At 46.7% G+C, this 16,488-nt stretch overlaps 1 protein-coding gene across 1 annotated transcript in view; it reads right to left on the reverse strand.

The window, feature by feature from the left end:
* The window catches only part of PDE11A (phosphodiesterase 11A), a 746,356-nt gene that overhangs the window by 149,395 nt on the left and 580,473 nt on the right, over window positions 1-16,488 (reverse strand). Inside the window, exon 14 of the mRNA XM_075317377.1 lies at window positions 5,139-5,229. Coding sequence (XP_075173492.1) covers window positions 5,139-5,229 — 91 coding nt within the window. The remainder of the gene's footprint in view (window positions 1-5,138; window positions 5,230-16,488) is intronic.

The following is a 16,488-nucleotide window of genomic DNA, read 5'->3' on the forward strand; positions in this document are numbered from 1 at the left end:
GTATTGTACTGTGTATAAGTGACGGCTGTGAGTGATCCTGGACTGTATCTGTATTGTACTGTGTGTATAAGTGACGGCTGTGAGTGATCCTGGACTGTATCTGTATTGTACTGTGTGTATAAGTGACGGCTGTGAGTGATCCTGGACTGTGTCTGTATTGTACTGTGTGTATAAGTGACGGCTGTGAGTGATCCTGGACTGTATCTGTATTGTACTGTGTGTATAAGTGACGGCTGTGAGTGATCCTGGACTGTGTCTGTATTGTACTGTGTGTATAAGTGACGGCTGTGAGTGATCCTGGACTGTATCTGTATTGTAGTCCTGTAAATCTGAATGTGGCAGAACAGGAGAAGATAAATGTTCATTAAATTTATATCTAAATGCTACAGTTCGCGCTCTACTGTTATGGCTAAAAATGTTAACGTTTATGGGGCCCCCACCAGATTTTCTGCCCAGGGGCCCCCACCAACCTTAATCCGGCCCTGGACACATATATAAGATTATCTCAGCACAGGAACATTTTTTTAACACATCCATTTAAAGAATTTTTAATTTTAATTCCGATATCTATTGATTAAAGGGGTGGTTCACCCATATTTTTTATTGTCTAGATCGATATTATATTGAGAAACAATGTTTCTCTCAAATACCTTGTGTTGTCAATAGTGCCTGTGAGAGGCGCTATTGCAGACCACTGCTCCCCGTCCAGTGACGTACCCGTCCAATGCTGCCTCGTCACATCTGTGCAGCCGGCTACATTCTGAGCCCATCTGCTCCCTGCTCCTCCTCCCTCACAGCACGTCTCTTGCTTGCAGCGTTCTGCGAGGAGGGAGGAGGAGCAGGAGACGCGCCGTGCTGTGCTAGGAGGGAGGAGGGAGGATGGAGGGGGGAGCAGGAGATGCGCCGTGCTAGGAGGGAGGAGGAGGGGGGAGCAAATGGGCTGTGACAGCAGTGAAACACCGCTCACAGCTCAGAGTCTGGAAGACTGTAGCCGGCTGCACGGATGTGACGTGGCAGCATTTGACGGGTACGTCACTGGACGGGGAGCAGCGGTCTGCAATAGCGCCTCTCACAGGCACTATTGCCAACACAAGGTATTTGAGAGAAACATTGTTTCTCAATAATATCGATCTAGACAATAAAAAATATGGCTGAACCACCCTTTTAAAATGTTCTTTGTTGGTGAAACAACTCCTTGAAGGAAAGAATTTTCCTTCTTGTGGATGAGAGCTGTAGCCCAATTCACAATTTTTGTTTCTCCAGTTTTATGCAGTGATTTGTTCCTTTTTTTCTGACTTTATTATTTGCACCTTATTTACTATATATATTTACTATATATTTTGTGCCACTTCCTAAGTTAGCTAGTTATCTTTCTTTTTTTTTTTTTTAAACTCGTTTTATTGAAGGTTAAGTAAATCATTACATTGAGAGATAAATCAGCATAATGTACAGTAGAGAAAAAATACCTGTAAACTGGTTGATAATCAGAGTAAGAAAGCATCAACAATCAAGTCAACGTCTGTTACTTTCAGCATGGCCTTAGTACATTAAACATAACAAAGGTGTCAGCACGCGAGGCATATCCATCCTGAGGCAAAAAGCCCATGTTAGGCTATGTGCGCACATTGCGTACTAGCTCTGCAGATATTTCTGCAGCGATCTGAAGAGCACATGTGCGCTTTAGATCGCTGCAGAAATGTCCGTAGTGAGCGCCGATTCCATGCGCTCTGCCTGCAGCTCCTGCCATAGACAGAGCAGGAGCTGCCGGCAAAGCGCAGGAAAGAAGTGACATGTCACTTCTTTTTGCGCAGCGCTTCGGCAGTAGCCGAAGCGCTGCGCTCTGAGACGCCACGTGCGCACGGCCCCTGCACAATCTCCATAGACTGTGCAGGGGACGCAGGACGCATGCAGTTACGCTGCGCTGCAAAGCGCAGCGTAACTGCATGAATTTACGCAACGTGCGCACATAGCCTTCACAAGGAAAGTGCAACCCAGGTTTCAGGGACCTCATCATAATCCTGATACAGTATATCTTGGATCACATGTTTCTCCTTTCCTCTCACCGGAGCATTATTGGTTATTATTGCTATAATACCGACTGTAGGTTATCAGCTAGGGAGCCGGGTGATCCTCCGGTCAAGGGCGATCCCATCCATCTACCCCATATTTTGTCGAATTTATGTAATGAACCTCTTGTCTTATAAACAAATTGTTCTGACGGGATTATAGCATTTACCAATGCAATCCAAGAGGCTCTAGTTGGGGGATGAGTGCTCATCCAATTTAATATAATGCCCTTCCGGGCCAGAAACAATACCTTTTTTATTAATAAATTTTCATCTTGAGACCAGGAGTGTACATCCACCACTCCAAATAGACACAGAATTGGGCACATAGCAACCCCTTTTTGAAGTATGGTGGAAAGAGTCGTTACAACCTCACTCCAATAGGAGAGAATGGCCCGGCAATCCCATATCATGTGCCAGAAATCAGCACCGTCTCTCCCGCATCTCGGACAACCCACCCGTTATCTTTCTTTTTTAAGTCTTTTTTTATATTTTTCCTTGACAACTTTGCTTAGGCTGGTTTCACATCAGCGTTTTTTGGCCTACCGGAAAAAAAACAAGAAACGCATCTTACCGGATCCGTTGTGTGCTCAATGCATTTTCAATGGACTTGCGGTAAGATGCGGTTGCGTGCGTTACTGTCTGGATCCGGTAATTTCCGGTATTTTATCTTGATACAAAAACGCAACATGTTGTGTTTTTGTATAAAGATAAAATACTGCATCTCACCGGATCCGGTAGATTGCGGCGCACTCTGCAATGCTTTTCAGTGAGCGCCGGATCTGTTTTATGCCGCAAGTCACCGCATCTGATTTGCAGGATCCGGTTTCCAGTACTGAGCATGCCCAGAAAGTAGGAAAACAAAGTTATCTTGAAGTATATATACCGAGGAGCATCCACATTGTCTCAGAATTGCCTGAACACCCCAGAGCTTTGACCAAATGTAAGTACTGCGCTTTCATAATGGCCTGCTTTTTTTTTTTGTTCTAATGTACTTTCTTTTTCCCTTCACAGCTGCTGAGCTCCCAGCCCAGGAGCCAGTAATCACCCCAAGTTTGGCACCCCAAATCTTCAAAACAGTGAGTATATTTAAATTGTACAAATTTCTACATGCTTTAACCCCTTCAGCCCCTGGGCATTTTGCATTTTTCCGTTTTTTTTTTTCCTCTCTTTCTTCCGAAAGCCTTAATTTTTTTATTTTTCAGGCAATCTTGCCATATAAGGCTTGTTTTTTGCGGGATGAGTTGTACTTTTAAATGAAGCCATACATTTTACCATATAATGTACTGGAAAACGGCAAAAAAATTCCAAGTGCGGAAAAATTGCAAAAAAAGTGTGATCTTACAATAGTTTTTGGGATATTTTGTTTACCGTGTTCACTGTATGGTAAAACTGATGTATCAGTGTGATGTCTCAGGTCGGTGCGAGTTTGTAGACACCAAACATATATAGGTTTACTTGTGTCTAAGGGATTAAAAAAATTCACAAGCTTGTCCAAAAAAAGTGGCGCACGTTTTGCGCCATTTCCCGAAACCCGTAGCGTTCTCATTTTTCTGGATCTATGGCTCAGTGACGGCTTATTTTTTGTGTCTCGAGCTGACGTTTTTAACAGTACAATTTTTGCGCAGATGCTACGTTTTGATCGCCTGTTATTGTATTTTGCGCAAAATTTGCGGCGACCAAAAAACTTAATTTTGGCGTTTGGAATTTTTATGCTGCAACACCATTTTTACCAATCTGATTAATTGATTTTATATTTTGATAGATCGGGCATTTCTGAACGCAGCGATACCAAATATGTGTATATTTTTTTAACCCTTTAATTTTCAATGGGGTGATTTGAACTTTTAGGTTTTGTTTTTTTTTTCTAATTTTTAAAACGTTTTTTTTTTTTACTAGTCCCCCTAGGGGGCTATAGCGATCAGCAATCTGATCGCTCTGCCATATCTCCAGATCACAGCTACAGAGCTAAGATCTGCAGATATGCTGCTTTACTTTCAATACCGGCTGTAATCCGCCACTGAGAGGAAGTGACTCATGTTAGCTACAGGCGTCATCACATGACCTTGTGCCACCATGCAACCATCGGAAGTCACGTGATCATGTCAACAAATGGGGTCCAGAGAACAGTCAAACAATGTATATACACCTTTGTGGGGGTGTAAAAAAAAACAAAAAAAAAAAACGGATCCGTCAAAATTTGGCAAAAAACAGCAGTCAAACGCATGCAACAGCAAGTCACCGGTCCGGTTGTTTGCCGGATCCGGTTGACGGATCCTGTAAAATAAGGTTCCGGTGACTTGCGGTTGCATGCTGTGTACTATAAATAAAACGGATTCGGCATGATGTCGTTAGGCAAAAAACCCGCTGATGTGAAACCAGCCTTATCTGGATGTTTTGAAACAGCTTTGTTTATCCAGATGCTTTTGACAGAGTCACAAAATGCAACTTTTACCAAAGGTTGCATTTTTTAGTTGGGCTCATCTTACCCCAGTTCCTGTCTGGAGTACGATGTCTAGAGGAGCTTACAATTTGGTGTATTTTTAGGCAAACATGTAACTTTTTAAATGTTTTGTGATTTTTGGTGCTAGAAAATTGTAAAACTGGTTAAAGGAAAAAAAAAGAGTTTATGCCATTTTTAAGAATTTGGTGCAAAAAAAAAATAAAAATCAGTAAATACCACAAGACCCTCCCCCTCCAAAAAAAAAAGAAAAGTGACTTCAATAAGTCACAAGTGATGAATCAACCCTTATTAGACTTTTCTGTAATTTAGATTTCAATGGAGTACCAATGTTACATGTAGCGCCACCGCTCCACGGTGGGATTGGGACCGGCTTATTATTGGGATTGATGTAAGGCCAATCTCAATGAAAGCTTTACGTTTGATCTCCTGAATCATACAATTTGAGAAAAATAATATTGTGACACTTTGTTTTCTCCTTGGAAGATATTACCAGACTTGTAATCCCAGATCTCTGGATGCTGGCTGATTCACAAGTTCAAGAGTGGGGTTAATGCATCTTAAAGTTTCTTTCCATGAAACGTGTCCCAACTTCCCAATTATGTGTGTACCTCGCTCTGCAGAATCATGACAGCGTGGTTAAAATGATGATGCTCCAAGGTGGCCGACGTTCCATAGAGCTGAGACAGAGCCGAGCCGCTTCTGAAAGTGAGAAAGAAAGAATGTCAGCACAATGACACTTGTCGCCGTATCATGCAATGTCAGTATCCCACTGATTTCATCAATCTGGATGAGCAGCAGAAGTGACAGCCAATGACTCAGTGTTCACTGACCTTGCAGACAAAAGAACACTACATGTGAACCATGATATCAACATGGCTGAATATATGATGAGCCGCAAAAGAACAAATATTAGTTTTTAAATAAAACTCCCTGAAGATCATTCATAATGGCACAGGTAGACAATAATGGCGTGTACAGTCTAGAATGTTCATCTGAATGACCCTTGTTGACAGCTCTTCCAATTTTGTAAAAAGAGCAGGATAAAGTTATGGTGAAGTCCACTGCTAGATAAAGAAAAAAATCTTGTAGGGGGAGATTATGGTCTCAGGTCTCTATAAGGGTCCGGGGGTGGATCTGTAATATTTATGGGGCCTGATTTGATGTCCGTCATTTTTATGGGGCCTGATTCAGTATCTGTAATTTCATGGGGCCTGATTTGGTGTCTGTAATTTTATAGGGCCTGAATGGGTATCTGTAACTTTTATGGGGCCTGATTTGCTATCTGCAATTTTATGGGGCCTGATTTGGTGTCTGTAATTTTTATGGGGCCTGATTTGATGTTTGTAATTTGTATGGGGCCTGATTTGATGTCTGTAATTTTTATGGGGCCTGATTTGGTGTCTGTAATTTTTATGGGGCCTGATTTGATGTCTGTAATTTTTATGGGGCCTGATTTGGTGTCTGTAATTTTTATGGGGGCTGATTTGGTGTCTGTAATTTTATGGGGCCTGATTTGGTGTATGTTATTTTTTGGGACTTGATTTGATGTCTGTAATTTTTATGGGGCCTGATTTGATGTCTGTAATTTTTATGGGGCCTGATTTGATGTCTGTAATTTTTATGGGACTGATTTGGAGTCTGGAATTTTTATGGGGCCTGATTTGATGTCTGGAATTTTTATGGGGCCTGATTTGATGTCTGGAATTTTTATGGGGCCTGATTTGGTGTCTGTAATTTTTATGGGGCCTGATTTGATGTCTGTAATTTTTATGGGGCCTGATTTGATGTCTGTAATTTTTATGGGACTGATTTGGAGTCTGAAATTTTTATGGGGCCTGATTTGATGTCTGGAATTTTTATGGGGCCTGATTTGATGTCTGGAATTTTTATGGGGCCTGATTTGGTGTCTGTAATTTTTATGGGGCCTGATTTGATGTCTGGAATTTTTATGGGGCCTGATTTGATGTCTGGAATTTTTATGGGGCCTGATTTGGTGTCTGTAATTTTTATGGGGGCTGATTTGGTGTCTGTAATTTTTATGGGGCCTGATTTGGTGTCTGTAATTTTTATGGGGCCTGATTTGGTGTCTGTAATTTTTATGGGGCCTGATTTGGTGTCTGTAATTTTTATGGGGCCTGATTTGGTGTCTGTAATTTTTATGGGGCCTGATTTGGTGTCTGTAATTTTTATGGGGGCTGATTTGGTGTCTGTAATTTTTATGGGGCCTGATTTGATGTCTGTAATTTTTATGGGGCCTGATTTGTTGTCTGTAAATTTTATGAGGGCTGATTTGGTGTCTGTAATTTTTATGGGGCTTGATTTGGTGTCTGTAATTTTATGAGGGTTGATTTGGTGTCTGTAATTTTTAGCAGTCTTTATACCCAAGAAAAACTGATAGGGGTATGCGTCTGGGCTGGAGTCTGTATAAGGGGGATCTAGCTTGGGGTCTGCATCAACATTTAGGAGGCTTGGTATGTGGTCTTTATTCATCCCTCACACAGGTTTTTCTTCCCCTCTTTTGTACTAAAGTCATTAAGCATGCCGGATCTGTCACATAACAGACACCAGTGGCACCCAAGGGACCACATTATCTTATAGGGTTTATAAGGGTTCCAATGTGATGCACCTTTTCTCCCTGCCGAATATAAAGGAACTGTGGACAGAGGTTCCAAACCGAGTATGGATGGTGTTAGAGAAAATATTTATTGAGGTACGAATTCATCTGAAGCAAGAAAGTTTTCTATTCTTTAAGCAATGAGACAAGAGGTCAAAGCTGTTGTCTGTCATAATACTTCACCTTAGATTACAATACAATAGACAATCAGGTATACCTGTACATTTTTTATTGGTTAAAATCTATATGTGAACACAACTTCTTCGGAATCTACTAATTGGAATAAGGCATTTACTAGTTGGAGCAAGGAATTTAATAATTGGTTTATGTGCTCCCGACTATATGTCTGCTTATCTCTTATCTAAGTCACAGGTGTGTGGATAATCATATGTCTGTACAAACTCAAGGATGCAATTGACATTCTTGCTTTTCTCTATCCCAAGTACTAATCAAACATTGAAAATACATTATGTTATAGCTTTTAACTCTTGATTTTCCTAACATATTGAATTGCTGGTAAAGCCTTGTTTAACAATCTAAAGGTCCAGTCACACTAAGCAACTTACCAGCGATCCCAACAACGATAGGGATCGCTGGTAAGTTGCTAGGAGGTTGCTGGTGAGATGTCACACTGCGACGCTCCAGCGATCCCACCAGCAACCTGATCTGGCAGGGATCGCTGGAGCGTCGCTACACAAGTTGCTGGTGAGCTCACCAGCAACCAGTGACCAGCCCCCAGCGCCGCGTGGAAGATGCTGCGCTTGGTAACTAAGGTAAATATCGGGTAACCAACCCGATATTTACCTTGGTTACCACTGCACGCAGCTACACGTGCAGAGAGCAGGGAGCAGTGCACACTGAGCGCTGGCTCCCTGCTCTCCTAGTTACAGCACACATCGGGTTAATTAACCCGATGTGTGCTGCAGCTAAATGCGCACAGAGCAGGGAGCAGCGCACAATGCTTAGCGCTGGCTCCTTGCTCTCCTAGTTACAGCACACATCGGGTTAATTAACCCGATGTGTGCTGCAGCTAAATGTGCACAGAGCAGGGAGCAGCGCACAATGCTTAGCGCTGGCTCCTTGCTCTCCTAGTTACAGCACACATCGGGTTAATTAACCCGATGTGTGCTGCAGCTACATGTGCACAGAGCAGGAGCCGGCACTGACAGTGAGAGCGGCGGAGGCTGGTAACAAAGGTAAATATCGGGTAACCAAGGACAGGGCTTCTTGGTTACCCGATGTTTACATTGGTTACCAGCCTCCGCAGAAGCCGGCTCCTGCTGCCTGCACATTTAGTTGTTGCTGTGTTGCTGTCACACACAGCGATCTGTGCTTCACAGCGGGACAGCAACAACTAAAAAATGGCCCAGGACATTCAGCAACAACCAACGACCTCACAGCAGGGGCCAGGTTATTGCTGGATGTCACACACAGCAACATCGCTAGCAACGTCACAAAAGTTGTTCGTTAGCAGCGATGTTGCTAGCGATGTTGCTTAGTGTGACGGGGCCTTTACTGTGATTACGTGTACTTGGCTTAAAAATGTTTAGAAAGAGTAGGTCAGAACACCTCCAAACCACAGAAGTTCTGGTGGGGTGTTTCTGTGGCGCCCCTGACCTGGTCAGGCACCACTGAGTACTGCACCCATGCTGGGGACAGTACAATACAGGTAATCCAGAAGGCTGACCGGGGTGTGGAACACAGGCGCATAGTGATCAGGTCTCACACATGTACCCATGAGAGGACCCCTGGGGATCCCAGGAGGGGGCAAGCCTTCACCTTCACTGGAATAGTGGAGGGGGTAGAGCCTCCATCTCCTCTCAAGGGGTGTGGTGGAGAGTCTGGTTGCTAGGTGGCGTAGGCAAGAACAGGAGAGGAGGGGCAGTGAGTCAGTTAGAGCAGAGAACTCCATAGGGCTCAGTGAGGAGCAGACCTGTGGGGCTGTTGCTGTCTAACAGCGCCCGCGCAGTGGCTACAGACGGGGGAGAACGGTCAACTAGGAGTGCTGCCTGAAAGCCAGCTTCAGCTAGAGAGTGCACGGAGTGGGAAGTAAGGAGACTGCTAGAGAGCACCAGGCCCAACCGGGCGGCAGATCCCGAAGCGGGGATAGATTCAACTTTCTTCTGCTAAACCTGCCGGTGTGGGGCTCTTAAAGCCCACACCACAACACTACAAAAGCCGCAGCCACGTAACCGCAAGTTAGGGCCCATAGGTCATAGGAGGCAAGAGGCTGGAGTGGCCTGGTCCGGGGAACAAGCATACGGCGAACGAAGGGGAGAGAGGCTGCAGCATCTTCCCTGGGTGACCCCCATAGGGACTCAAAGTCGGGGTCACCCCAAACCACCAAGGGCTAAGGAAGGCGAGTCAGTAGTCACCCTCATAAAGTCAGCCTGAAGGATACCTGGTTCCCATCTGGTTCATCTCAGCTACGCCCGGGCTACTCACCCTGCCATCAAAAGTGAGTAAAAACCCTGAAAGACATCCTGCCTGTGTGGTCATTCTGCGACTTGTGGTACTACAAACCTACACAGGGCCCTGGGGCTTGCCTCACTCTCAGGAGGCTACTACATCTAACTGCACCCACCATCAGCCCCAGGCGACCCTCAACCTGCAGTGGCGGTCCCTACTGGCCGCAATACTGAGAGTGGCGTCACGATCAAAACAGAAGATTTCCTACCAGTGACGGAGATCCAGCAACGTGGAGTCCCTGAAGGTAACGCACCGACACCGACACACCACCTGAGGGGCTTCACATCTGGCGTCACGAACAGGATAAGGACTAGACCTGTTCAGACAGGTGACCATGTGCCTGGGCGGTCCGCTTGAAAAATTGGAAGCGCCGCCATATTGCCACCATGAAAAGCGCGCTGAAAAACAACAGCAGCCCGCGCTGGAAGAAGTTACCGCCCACGAAGAGGTGTGGCTACCCAGAGATCCTCTGCAGAGTCCTGACCTCGCTGATGAAGAAAGCGGAAGCGTCCAGAGACGGCGGAGCAGAAGAGAAGCCAGCAGCTTGCTAGAGAAAATGGAGTCCAGACGCGGATACCCAGAGCCAGGCTCTGCTGCCTGGTGGTGCCGGGAGCTTGCCATCTTCTGCGACCGGCTGGAGGCCGGGATTGTGCGACGGCTCAGAGAAGAACGCACGGAGCTCCTGGAGATGGCTGCGGCGGTGCGGACCTACGAGGAGGGAGCCGCGCGACGCATGCCGGATCGAGCGGCGACGACGATTCAGACCCCGATGGGTGAGTCCGGTGTTGCCCCGGCTAGAACAAGAGCCCCGACCCTAGCTGCTGCGACCGCGGTCCCAGAGGAGGCGCCCGATGCGGCGACGCTGAGTGAGGCCGCAGCCACGCTAGGTGCGGCCCGCCAAGCCCAGGCCGCTGCAGCGATGCCCCGCCTGTCCCGCCGGGCTCCGACCACCACGGCAGTGCTCATCCGTGCTGCAGGTGTGACGCTGACCCAGGCTGCCACCCTGCTGAACCCGGTCCGCCAAGACCCCAACGCAGCAGCGACGCTCGTCCGCGCCGCAAGTGATATGCTGAACCAGGCCGCAGCCCCGCCGGGTGCGGCCCGCCAAGCTCCGATCACTGCAGCGACGCCCGACTCAGCCTGCACGGACCCCATCGAGGCTGCGACGCCAAGTGAGACCGCGGCTGCAGTGTCCAGTCCGGCCCGCCAGGAACCGGCCGCGACAGAAACGCCAATTCAGGCCGCCGCCATACAGGGCGCGGCCCGCCAAGACCAGGCCGCCGCCATACCAGGCGCGGCCCGCCAAGACCAGGCCGCCGCCATGCCAGGCGCGGCCCGCCAAGAAGAGAAGACTACCTCATCATTTTCCCCGGCCTGCAAGGCCAGAGCAGACACCGCTCCCCAGTCCAGAGAGGTCCCTGCTAGGAAGACCCTGATAGGAGAGGACCCCGAATACTGGAAGCTGAAGGCTGACCTAGAGGCCCAGTTTCCACAAGAGATGGTGGATCGGTATTTGCTCCCTCCGTATACCCCCAAGGAGATTCCGGCAACCCCTGCAGCCGCGCCAGAGAGCCCACCGCCCAGACCAGCTGAAGAGAGCCCATCCCCAGCACTGCCACAACCAGAGTGCAGTGAAGAACTAAGGGGGAGAGGAGGCCAGGAAGCTGAGGAGCTGACTCCGACGCCAACCGCAGCAGACCCCTACCCAGAGCCGGAGATGCTGCCCTATTCCCGCTGGGAGGAGGAAGACTTGACACCGTCAGCAGACGAAGATCAGCCCAAAGACCTCACCTGGGAGCCTGCAGGCATGAACCCAGCCCGCAAGACAAGGCGCAGCAGAACAAAGCGTCCTCCAACACCACAGTCTCCAGAGCAGAGGGAGGTCACAGCCAGAGACCTGGAGGAGAAAAGGTGCCTAAGAAGGTCCAAAGCCCAGGCTAGAGGACCCCTTTACAGAGGAATAGTAGAAGACTTCAACTTGAAAAGCGGATACGGCTTCATTGTAGTGAAAGGAATAAAAGAGGGCATATTTGTAAATCGGAGAGATGTTCAAGCCCACCTGCCCAGAGGACATTCAGGCAGAAATTTGAAGATTGGGGACTTAGTACAGTTCACCTTGCATCAAGGAGAAAGGGGCTACTATGCCTTAGACGTAGCACCATGTCCCAGACAAGAAAGACAAGAAAGACAAGAAAGACAAGAAAGACAAGAAAGACAAGAAAGACAAGAAAGACAAGACAGAGATACAGAAACAGATGCAGAAAAGGAAACAGATGAAGACCAAGAAAGGAAAGATAAAGAACCTACAGATGAAACAACCACAGACAAAGATCCTACAGATGAAACAACCACGGACGACGACGGAGAGCAAGAAAGTCACAGGTGCCGGTGCCCTACATGCCCACGCCCTAGTGAAAAAGAGGAGTAGAGTAGAGAGAAGTAAAGAAATACAGCAAGTTACCAGTTGAAGTTTTGACAAGTTTTGTTTGCAACGTTTAAGAAATGCGCCCACAAAAACTATTGTGAGAAATAAACTTTAAGGCTATGAACTTGCTATAGCCACAAACTCTCGCAGTGTAAATAGTTACACCAGTGGCACCACCACCAGGGCCAGCCTGTTTAGGGGCTTGGCTCGTCTGCAACCAGGGGGGCCCGTCCGTAGAAAAGGGCCTTGGCTCACCTGCGACCAGAGAGCACGCCTGTTTATGGGGCCTTGGCTCACCACCACAAAGAGGGTACCTGGTCAGCACCAACTGTGGAGGCCGCCTCTGCATCCTGCCAGAAGAGGCTGACGGCGCGGATCCACCAGGCCAGGTATACCCTGAAACCACCAGCCCATGAAAGCCGCCTCTACATCCTGCCAGAAGTGGCTGAAGTCGCGGCCAACGGGAGAGGAAGATTGGAGGAAAGGTCTGGGGAAACGGATGGCCCAGACCTGGTTACCAAAAGGACCGGTGACCTGCCTCCTGAGAGGGTTTTGGGTGGGTTAACGGACTTGTGGGTGGATGGAGGTGATGTCTGATACCTGGTGCTTTTAAAAATGTTTTACATGTTTTAAATGTTTTATGCATTTTAAAATGTTGTCTTGCAGCCCGAGGACGTGCTGGTGATAACTAAGGGGGAATGTGGCGCCCCTGACCTGGTCAGGCACCACTGAGTACTGCACCCATGCTGGGGACAGTACAATACAGGTAATCCAGAAGGCTGACCGGGGTGTGGAACACAGGCGCATAGTGATCAGGTCTCACACATGTACCCATGAGAGGACCCCTGGGGATCCCAGGAGGGGGCAAGCCTTCACCTTCACTGGAATAGTGGAGGGGGTAGAGCCTCCATCTCCTCTCAAGGGGTGTGGTGGAGAGTCTGGTTGCTAGGTGGCGTAGGCAAGAACAGGAGAGGAGGGGCAGTGAGTCAGTTAGAGCAGAGAACTCCATAGGGCTCAGTGAGGAGCAGACCTGTGGGGCTGTTGCTGTCTAACAGCGCCCGCGCAGTGGCTACAGACGGGGGAGAACGGTCAACTAGGAGTGCTGCCTGAAAGCCAGCTTCAGCTAGAGAGTGCACGGAGTGGGAAGTAAGGAGACTGCTAGAGAGCACCAGGCCCAACCGGGCGGCAGATCCCGAAGCGGGGATAGATTCAACTTTCTTCTGCTAAACCTGCCGGTGTGGGGCTCTTAAAGCCCACACCACAACACTACAAAAGCCGCAGCCACGTAACCGCAAGTTAGGGCCCATAGGTCATAGGAGGCAAGAGGCTGGAGTGGCCTGGTCCGGGGAACAAGCATACGGCGAACGAAGGGGAGAGAGGCTGCAGCATCTTCCCTGGGTGACCCCCATAGGGACTCAAAGTCGGGGTCACCCCAAACCACCAAGGGCTAAGGAAGGCGAGTCAGTAGTCACCCTCATAAAGTCAGCCTGAAGGATACCTGGTTCCCATCTGGTTCATCTCAGCTACGCCCGGGCTACTCACCCTGCCATCAAAAGTGAGTAAAAACCCTGAAAGACATCCTGCCTGTGTGGTCATTCTGCGACTTGTGGTACTACAAACCTACACAGGGCCCTGGGGCTTGCCTCACTCTCAGGAGGCTACTACATCTAACTGCACCCACCATCAGCCCCAGGCGACCCTCAACCTGCAGTGGCGGTCCCTACTGGCCGCAATACTGAGAGTGGCGTCACGATCAAAACAGAAGATTTCCTACCAGTGACGGAGATCCAGCAACGTGGAGTCCCTGAAGGTAACGCACCGACACCGACACACCACCTGAGGGGCTTCACATTTCCATACAAGATAGACTTAGTACATAGATGGTTGGCAGGACCTGACTACACAGGTTTGTAGTCTGTCACCATGGAGATAAAAAAGTCACCAAAGGAACCAAAGATATAAAATGGTCAGATATTTCTAATAAAGGTTTCAAAAGTGAGAGTTTGTTTTAATCAATTCAATATGTTTTCATATGACAAAATGTAAAGACATGTGTCACATGTTACCACCATTTATTTCTTACCCAACTGTTTATTTGACTTGTGGTGATAGAAACTAATGAGAAAGTATATGGTAGTGTGAGTAATTAGTATGGTAATACATTCTAATATACAGTACATACTGCTCTGTGATGGAGTAAGGAGAGAAGCAGAAGAGGCTACAGTATATATTATCATATATCTTGCATGTAATGTCTGTCTACAAATCATCAAGATCCGCTGGTGGCAGATCCCTTTGCTATTGCTGACTAATGACGTCTCTGATGTGCGTGATATCTGGAGATGCTGCAGTACCACGAGCAGCATGTGTTCTGGCGTCTTCATGTTGAAAAATGGCTCCTGGCACACTTTGGAGAAATGGCCATACAACTAGTTCAGTTCTGTACTGGAAATTGGACATCACATATCAAGCTTAAAGCACCAAACAGCGTTTACACAAACTATCACAAGGCAGTTGCATGACATTGGGCTATAAGCCAAACGTCCATCCACAGGCGCTTCATTGACCTCACAATACCACTCTCAAAGGCTATCATAGTGCAGAACAAGATGGCAATGGAGGTTGGAATGGAGGTTGGAATGGAGGTCTATCTTCTTCTGTCATGAGGTCCGCTTTTGTCTTGCATACAATGATAGCTGGAAATTAGTCTGCAGACCATGTTAGCCATGCCATGAAGAAGCCTTCATGAAGAAACATCACACTCGTTCTACTTGCTGAGATTATGGTGTAGGGAGGCTTGATGTGTGGTAGCTGGATCCCTCTAGTCTTCATTCGAGGTAAACTAACAGCTCGGTGTTACATTGATATGGTAGTGGAATCAGTGGTACAGACATTTCTCCAAACCCAACAACACCAGATCACAGGTTGCCCTTGTTACTGGGGGCAGCCTGTGTGGACTGAACGTCCTACCATGGCTTAGAGAATCTTTGGACTCATCTCCCATCGAGCACACCTGGAACATCATTGGTTGGCAATTGCAAAGGGAGCTGCCAGCAGCGGATCTTGATGATTTAACCGAGTGCATTCAGTGAGGCAGAACATTCCTTAGAACATTGATAGCAAATATGGGGATTTCTCAATGCTGAATAAATCCAGATGTATTGAAAATTTTGATTCCATTTTTTAATTAGGTGCATATCCGTAACATATTTATCAATTTTGTTATTTTCACAATTTTAGTGCTGAAATTGCAGTGTTGAGGAGTGTATTTTAACTCTCTTTAAAAAAAACACAAAATATTATGCAAAGGAAAGGGAAGAAAAAGAATGAGAATTTCTCCCTTTATAAGGTTAACTGTGATGTGCTGGTGGATGAGTACAATCATTTGTCATGTTCAGCTCTCGTCTCCCCCTTACTCTGCTACTGTGTGATATTGGTTGAGTAATGCTGAAATTTTAGCCAAACTTCATAATACTACAGCGGTGTAGACAATAATTGGGTCAAAGGCTGAAGGCACAAATGGTTAAAATGTGGCAGTGGAAGAACTAAAGAATGTAATTATGAAATGGAGAATTGTTGTGAGGGGGTGGAGAATAGGATTGGACTGTCACAGGAGATTTATGTGCCGTACTCTTTCACTTCTGGATCCTAGCCTATGATGACAAGATGGGTTTTCATTCTCCAGAAATGAGTAAAAGAGATTATACTTGGAAAGGAATAGACTACGACTCCCTGGAGGAGTCCTGAAAACTTCCCCCTGTCCTGATATAAATCAGTATGGCAACTGTAATATTGTGGGGGAAATTAGGAAGATAACACTGGTGGCAAAATTAACATAGTAAATGTCTATCTCAAAATATGTGTAAACATGTCTTGTTGGTTTTGGGTATCCATGTGTTAGGATTAGTGATGAGCAAACTGGTCGGTGCTGGGTGCTCCATAAGAGTAATGAGCAAGTATAATGGAATGTCACCCTATATCAATAGGTTATATGCTGCATTACAGGCTTGTTCTTATTTATTTTGACAGGCTTGCAACAATACTAAATACCATCAATGGACAGGAGTGGCGCTGTTGCTGGAAGATAAAGCCATGTTTTTCTAAATAAATTAATTATCAGAACTACCCCTGACGCAGCTATATGCGAAACGCACGTCGGGTGCACTTTGCCTGACTGGTGAGTTTGTTTATGATGCCACTGTGAACTTTACTATGTACCATGTATTTTATTTAACAGGTGTAAATATCTTTTGTGGGTACCTTTATAATATTTTTTAACTTTTTCATGAGTATCCGTTTACAATGAGTTTTCATGCACATACTTATTGCTTGCTGCTGGGCATTATTTGTATGATTTCATGTTCTTGGACCAATATTGCAACTTCTATTTATGCCTGTTGAGCATATTCCACTTTATCTTTTATGCTTATTAATTGACTTATTCATTGCT

The sequence above is a fragment of the Anomaloglossus baeobatrachus genome, chromosome 7, assembly GCF_048569485.1.
Source record: "Anomaloglossus baeobatrachus isolate aAnoBae1 chromosome 7, aAnoBae1.hap1, whole genome shotgun sequence".
Taxonomy (NCBI): Eukaryota; Metazoa; Chordata; class Amphibia; order Anura; family Aromobatidae; genus Anomaloglossus; species Anomaloglossus baeobatrachus.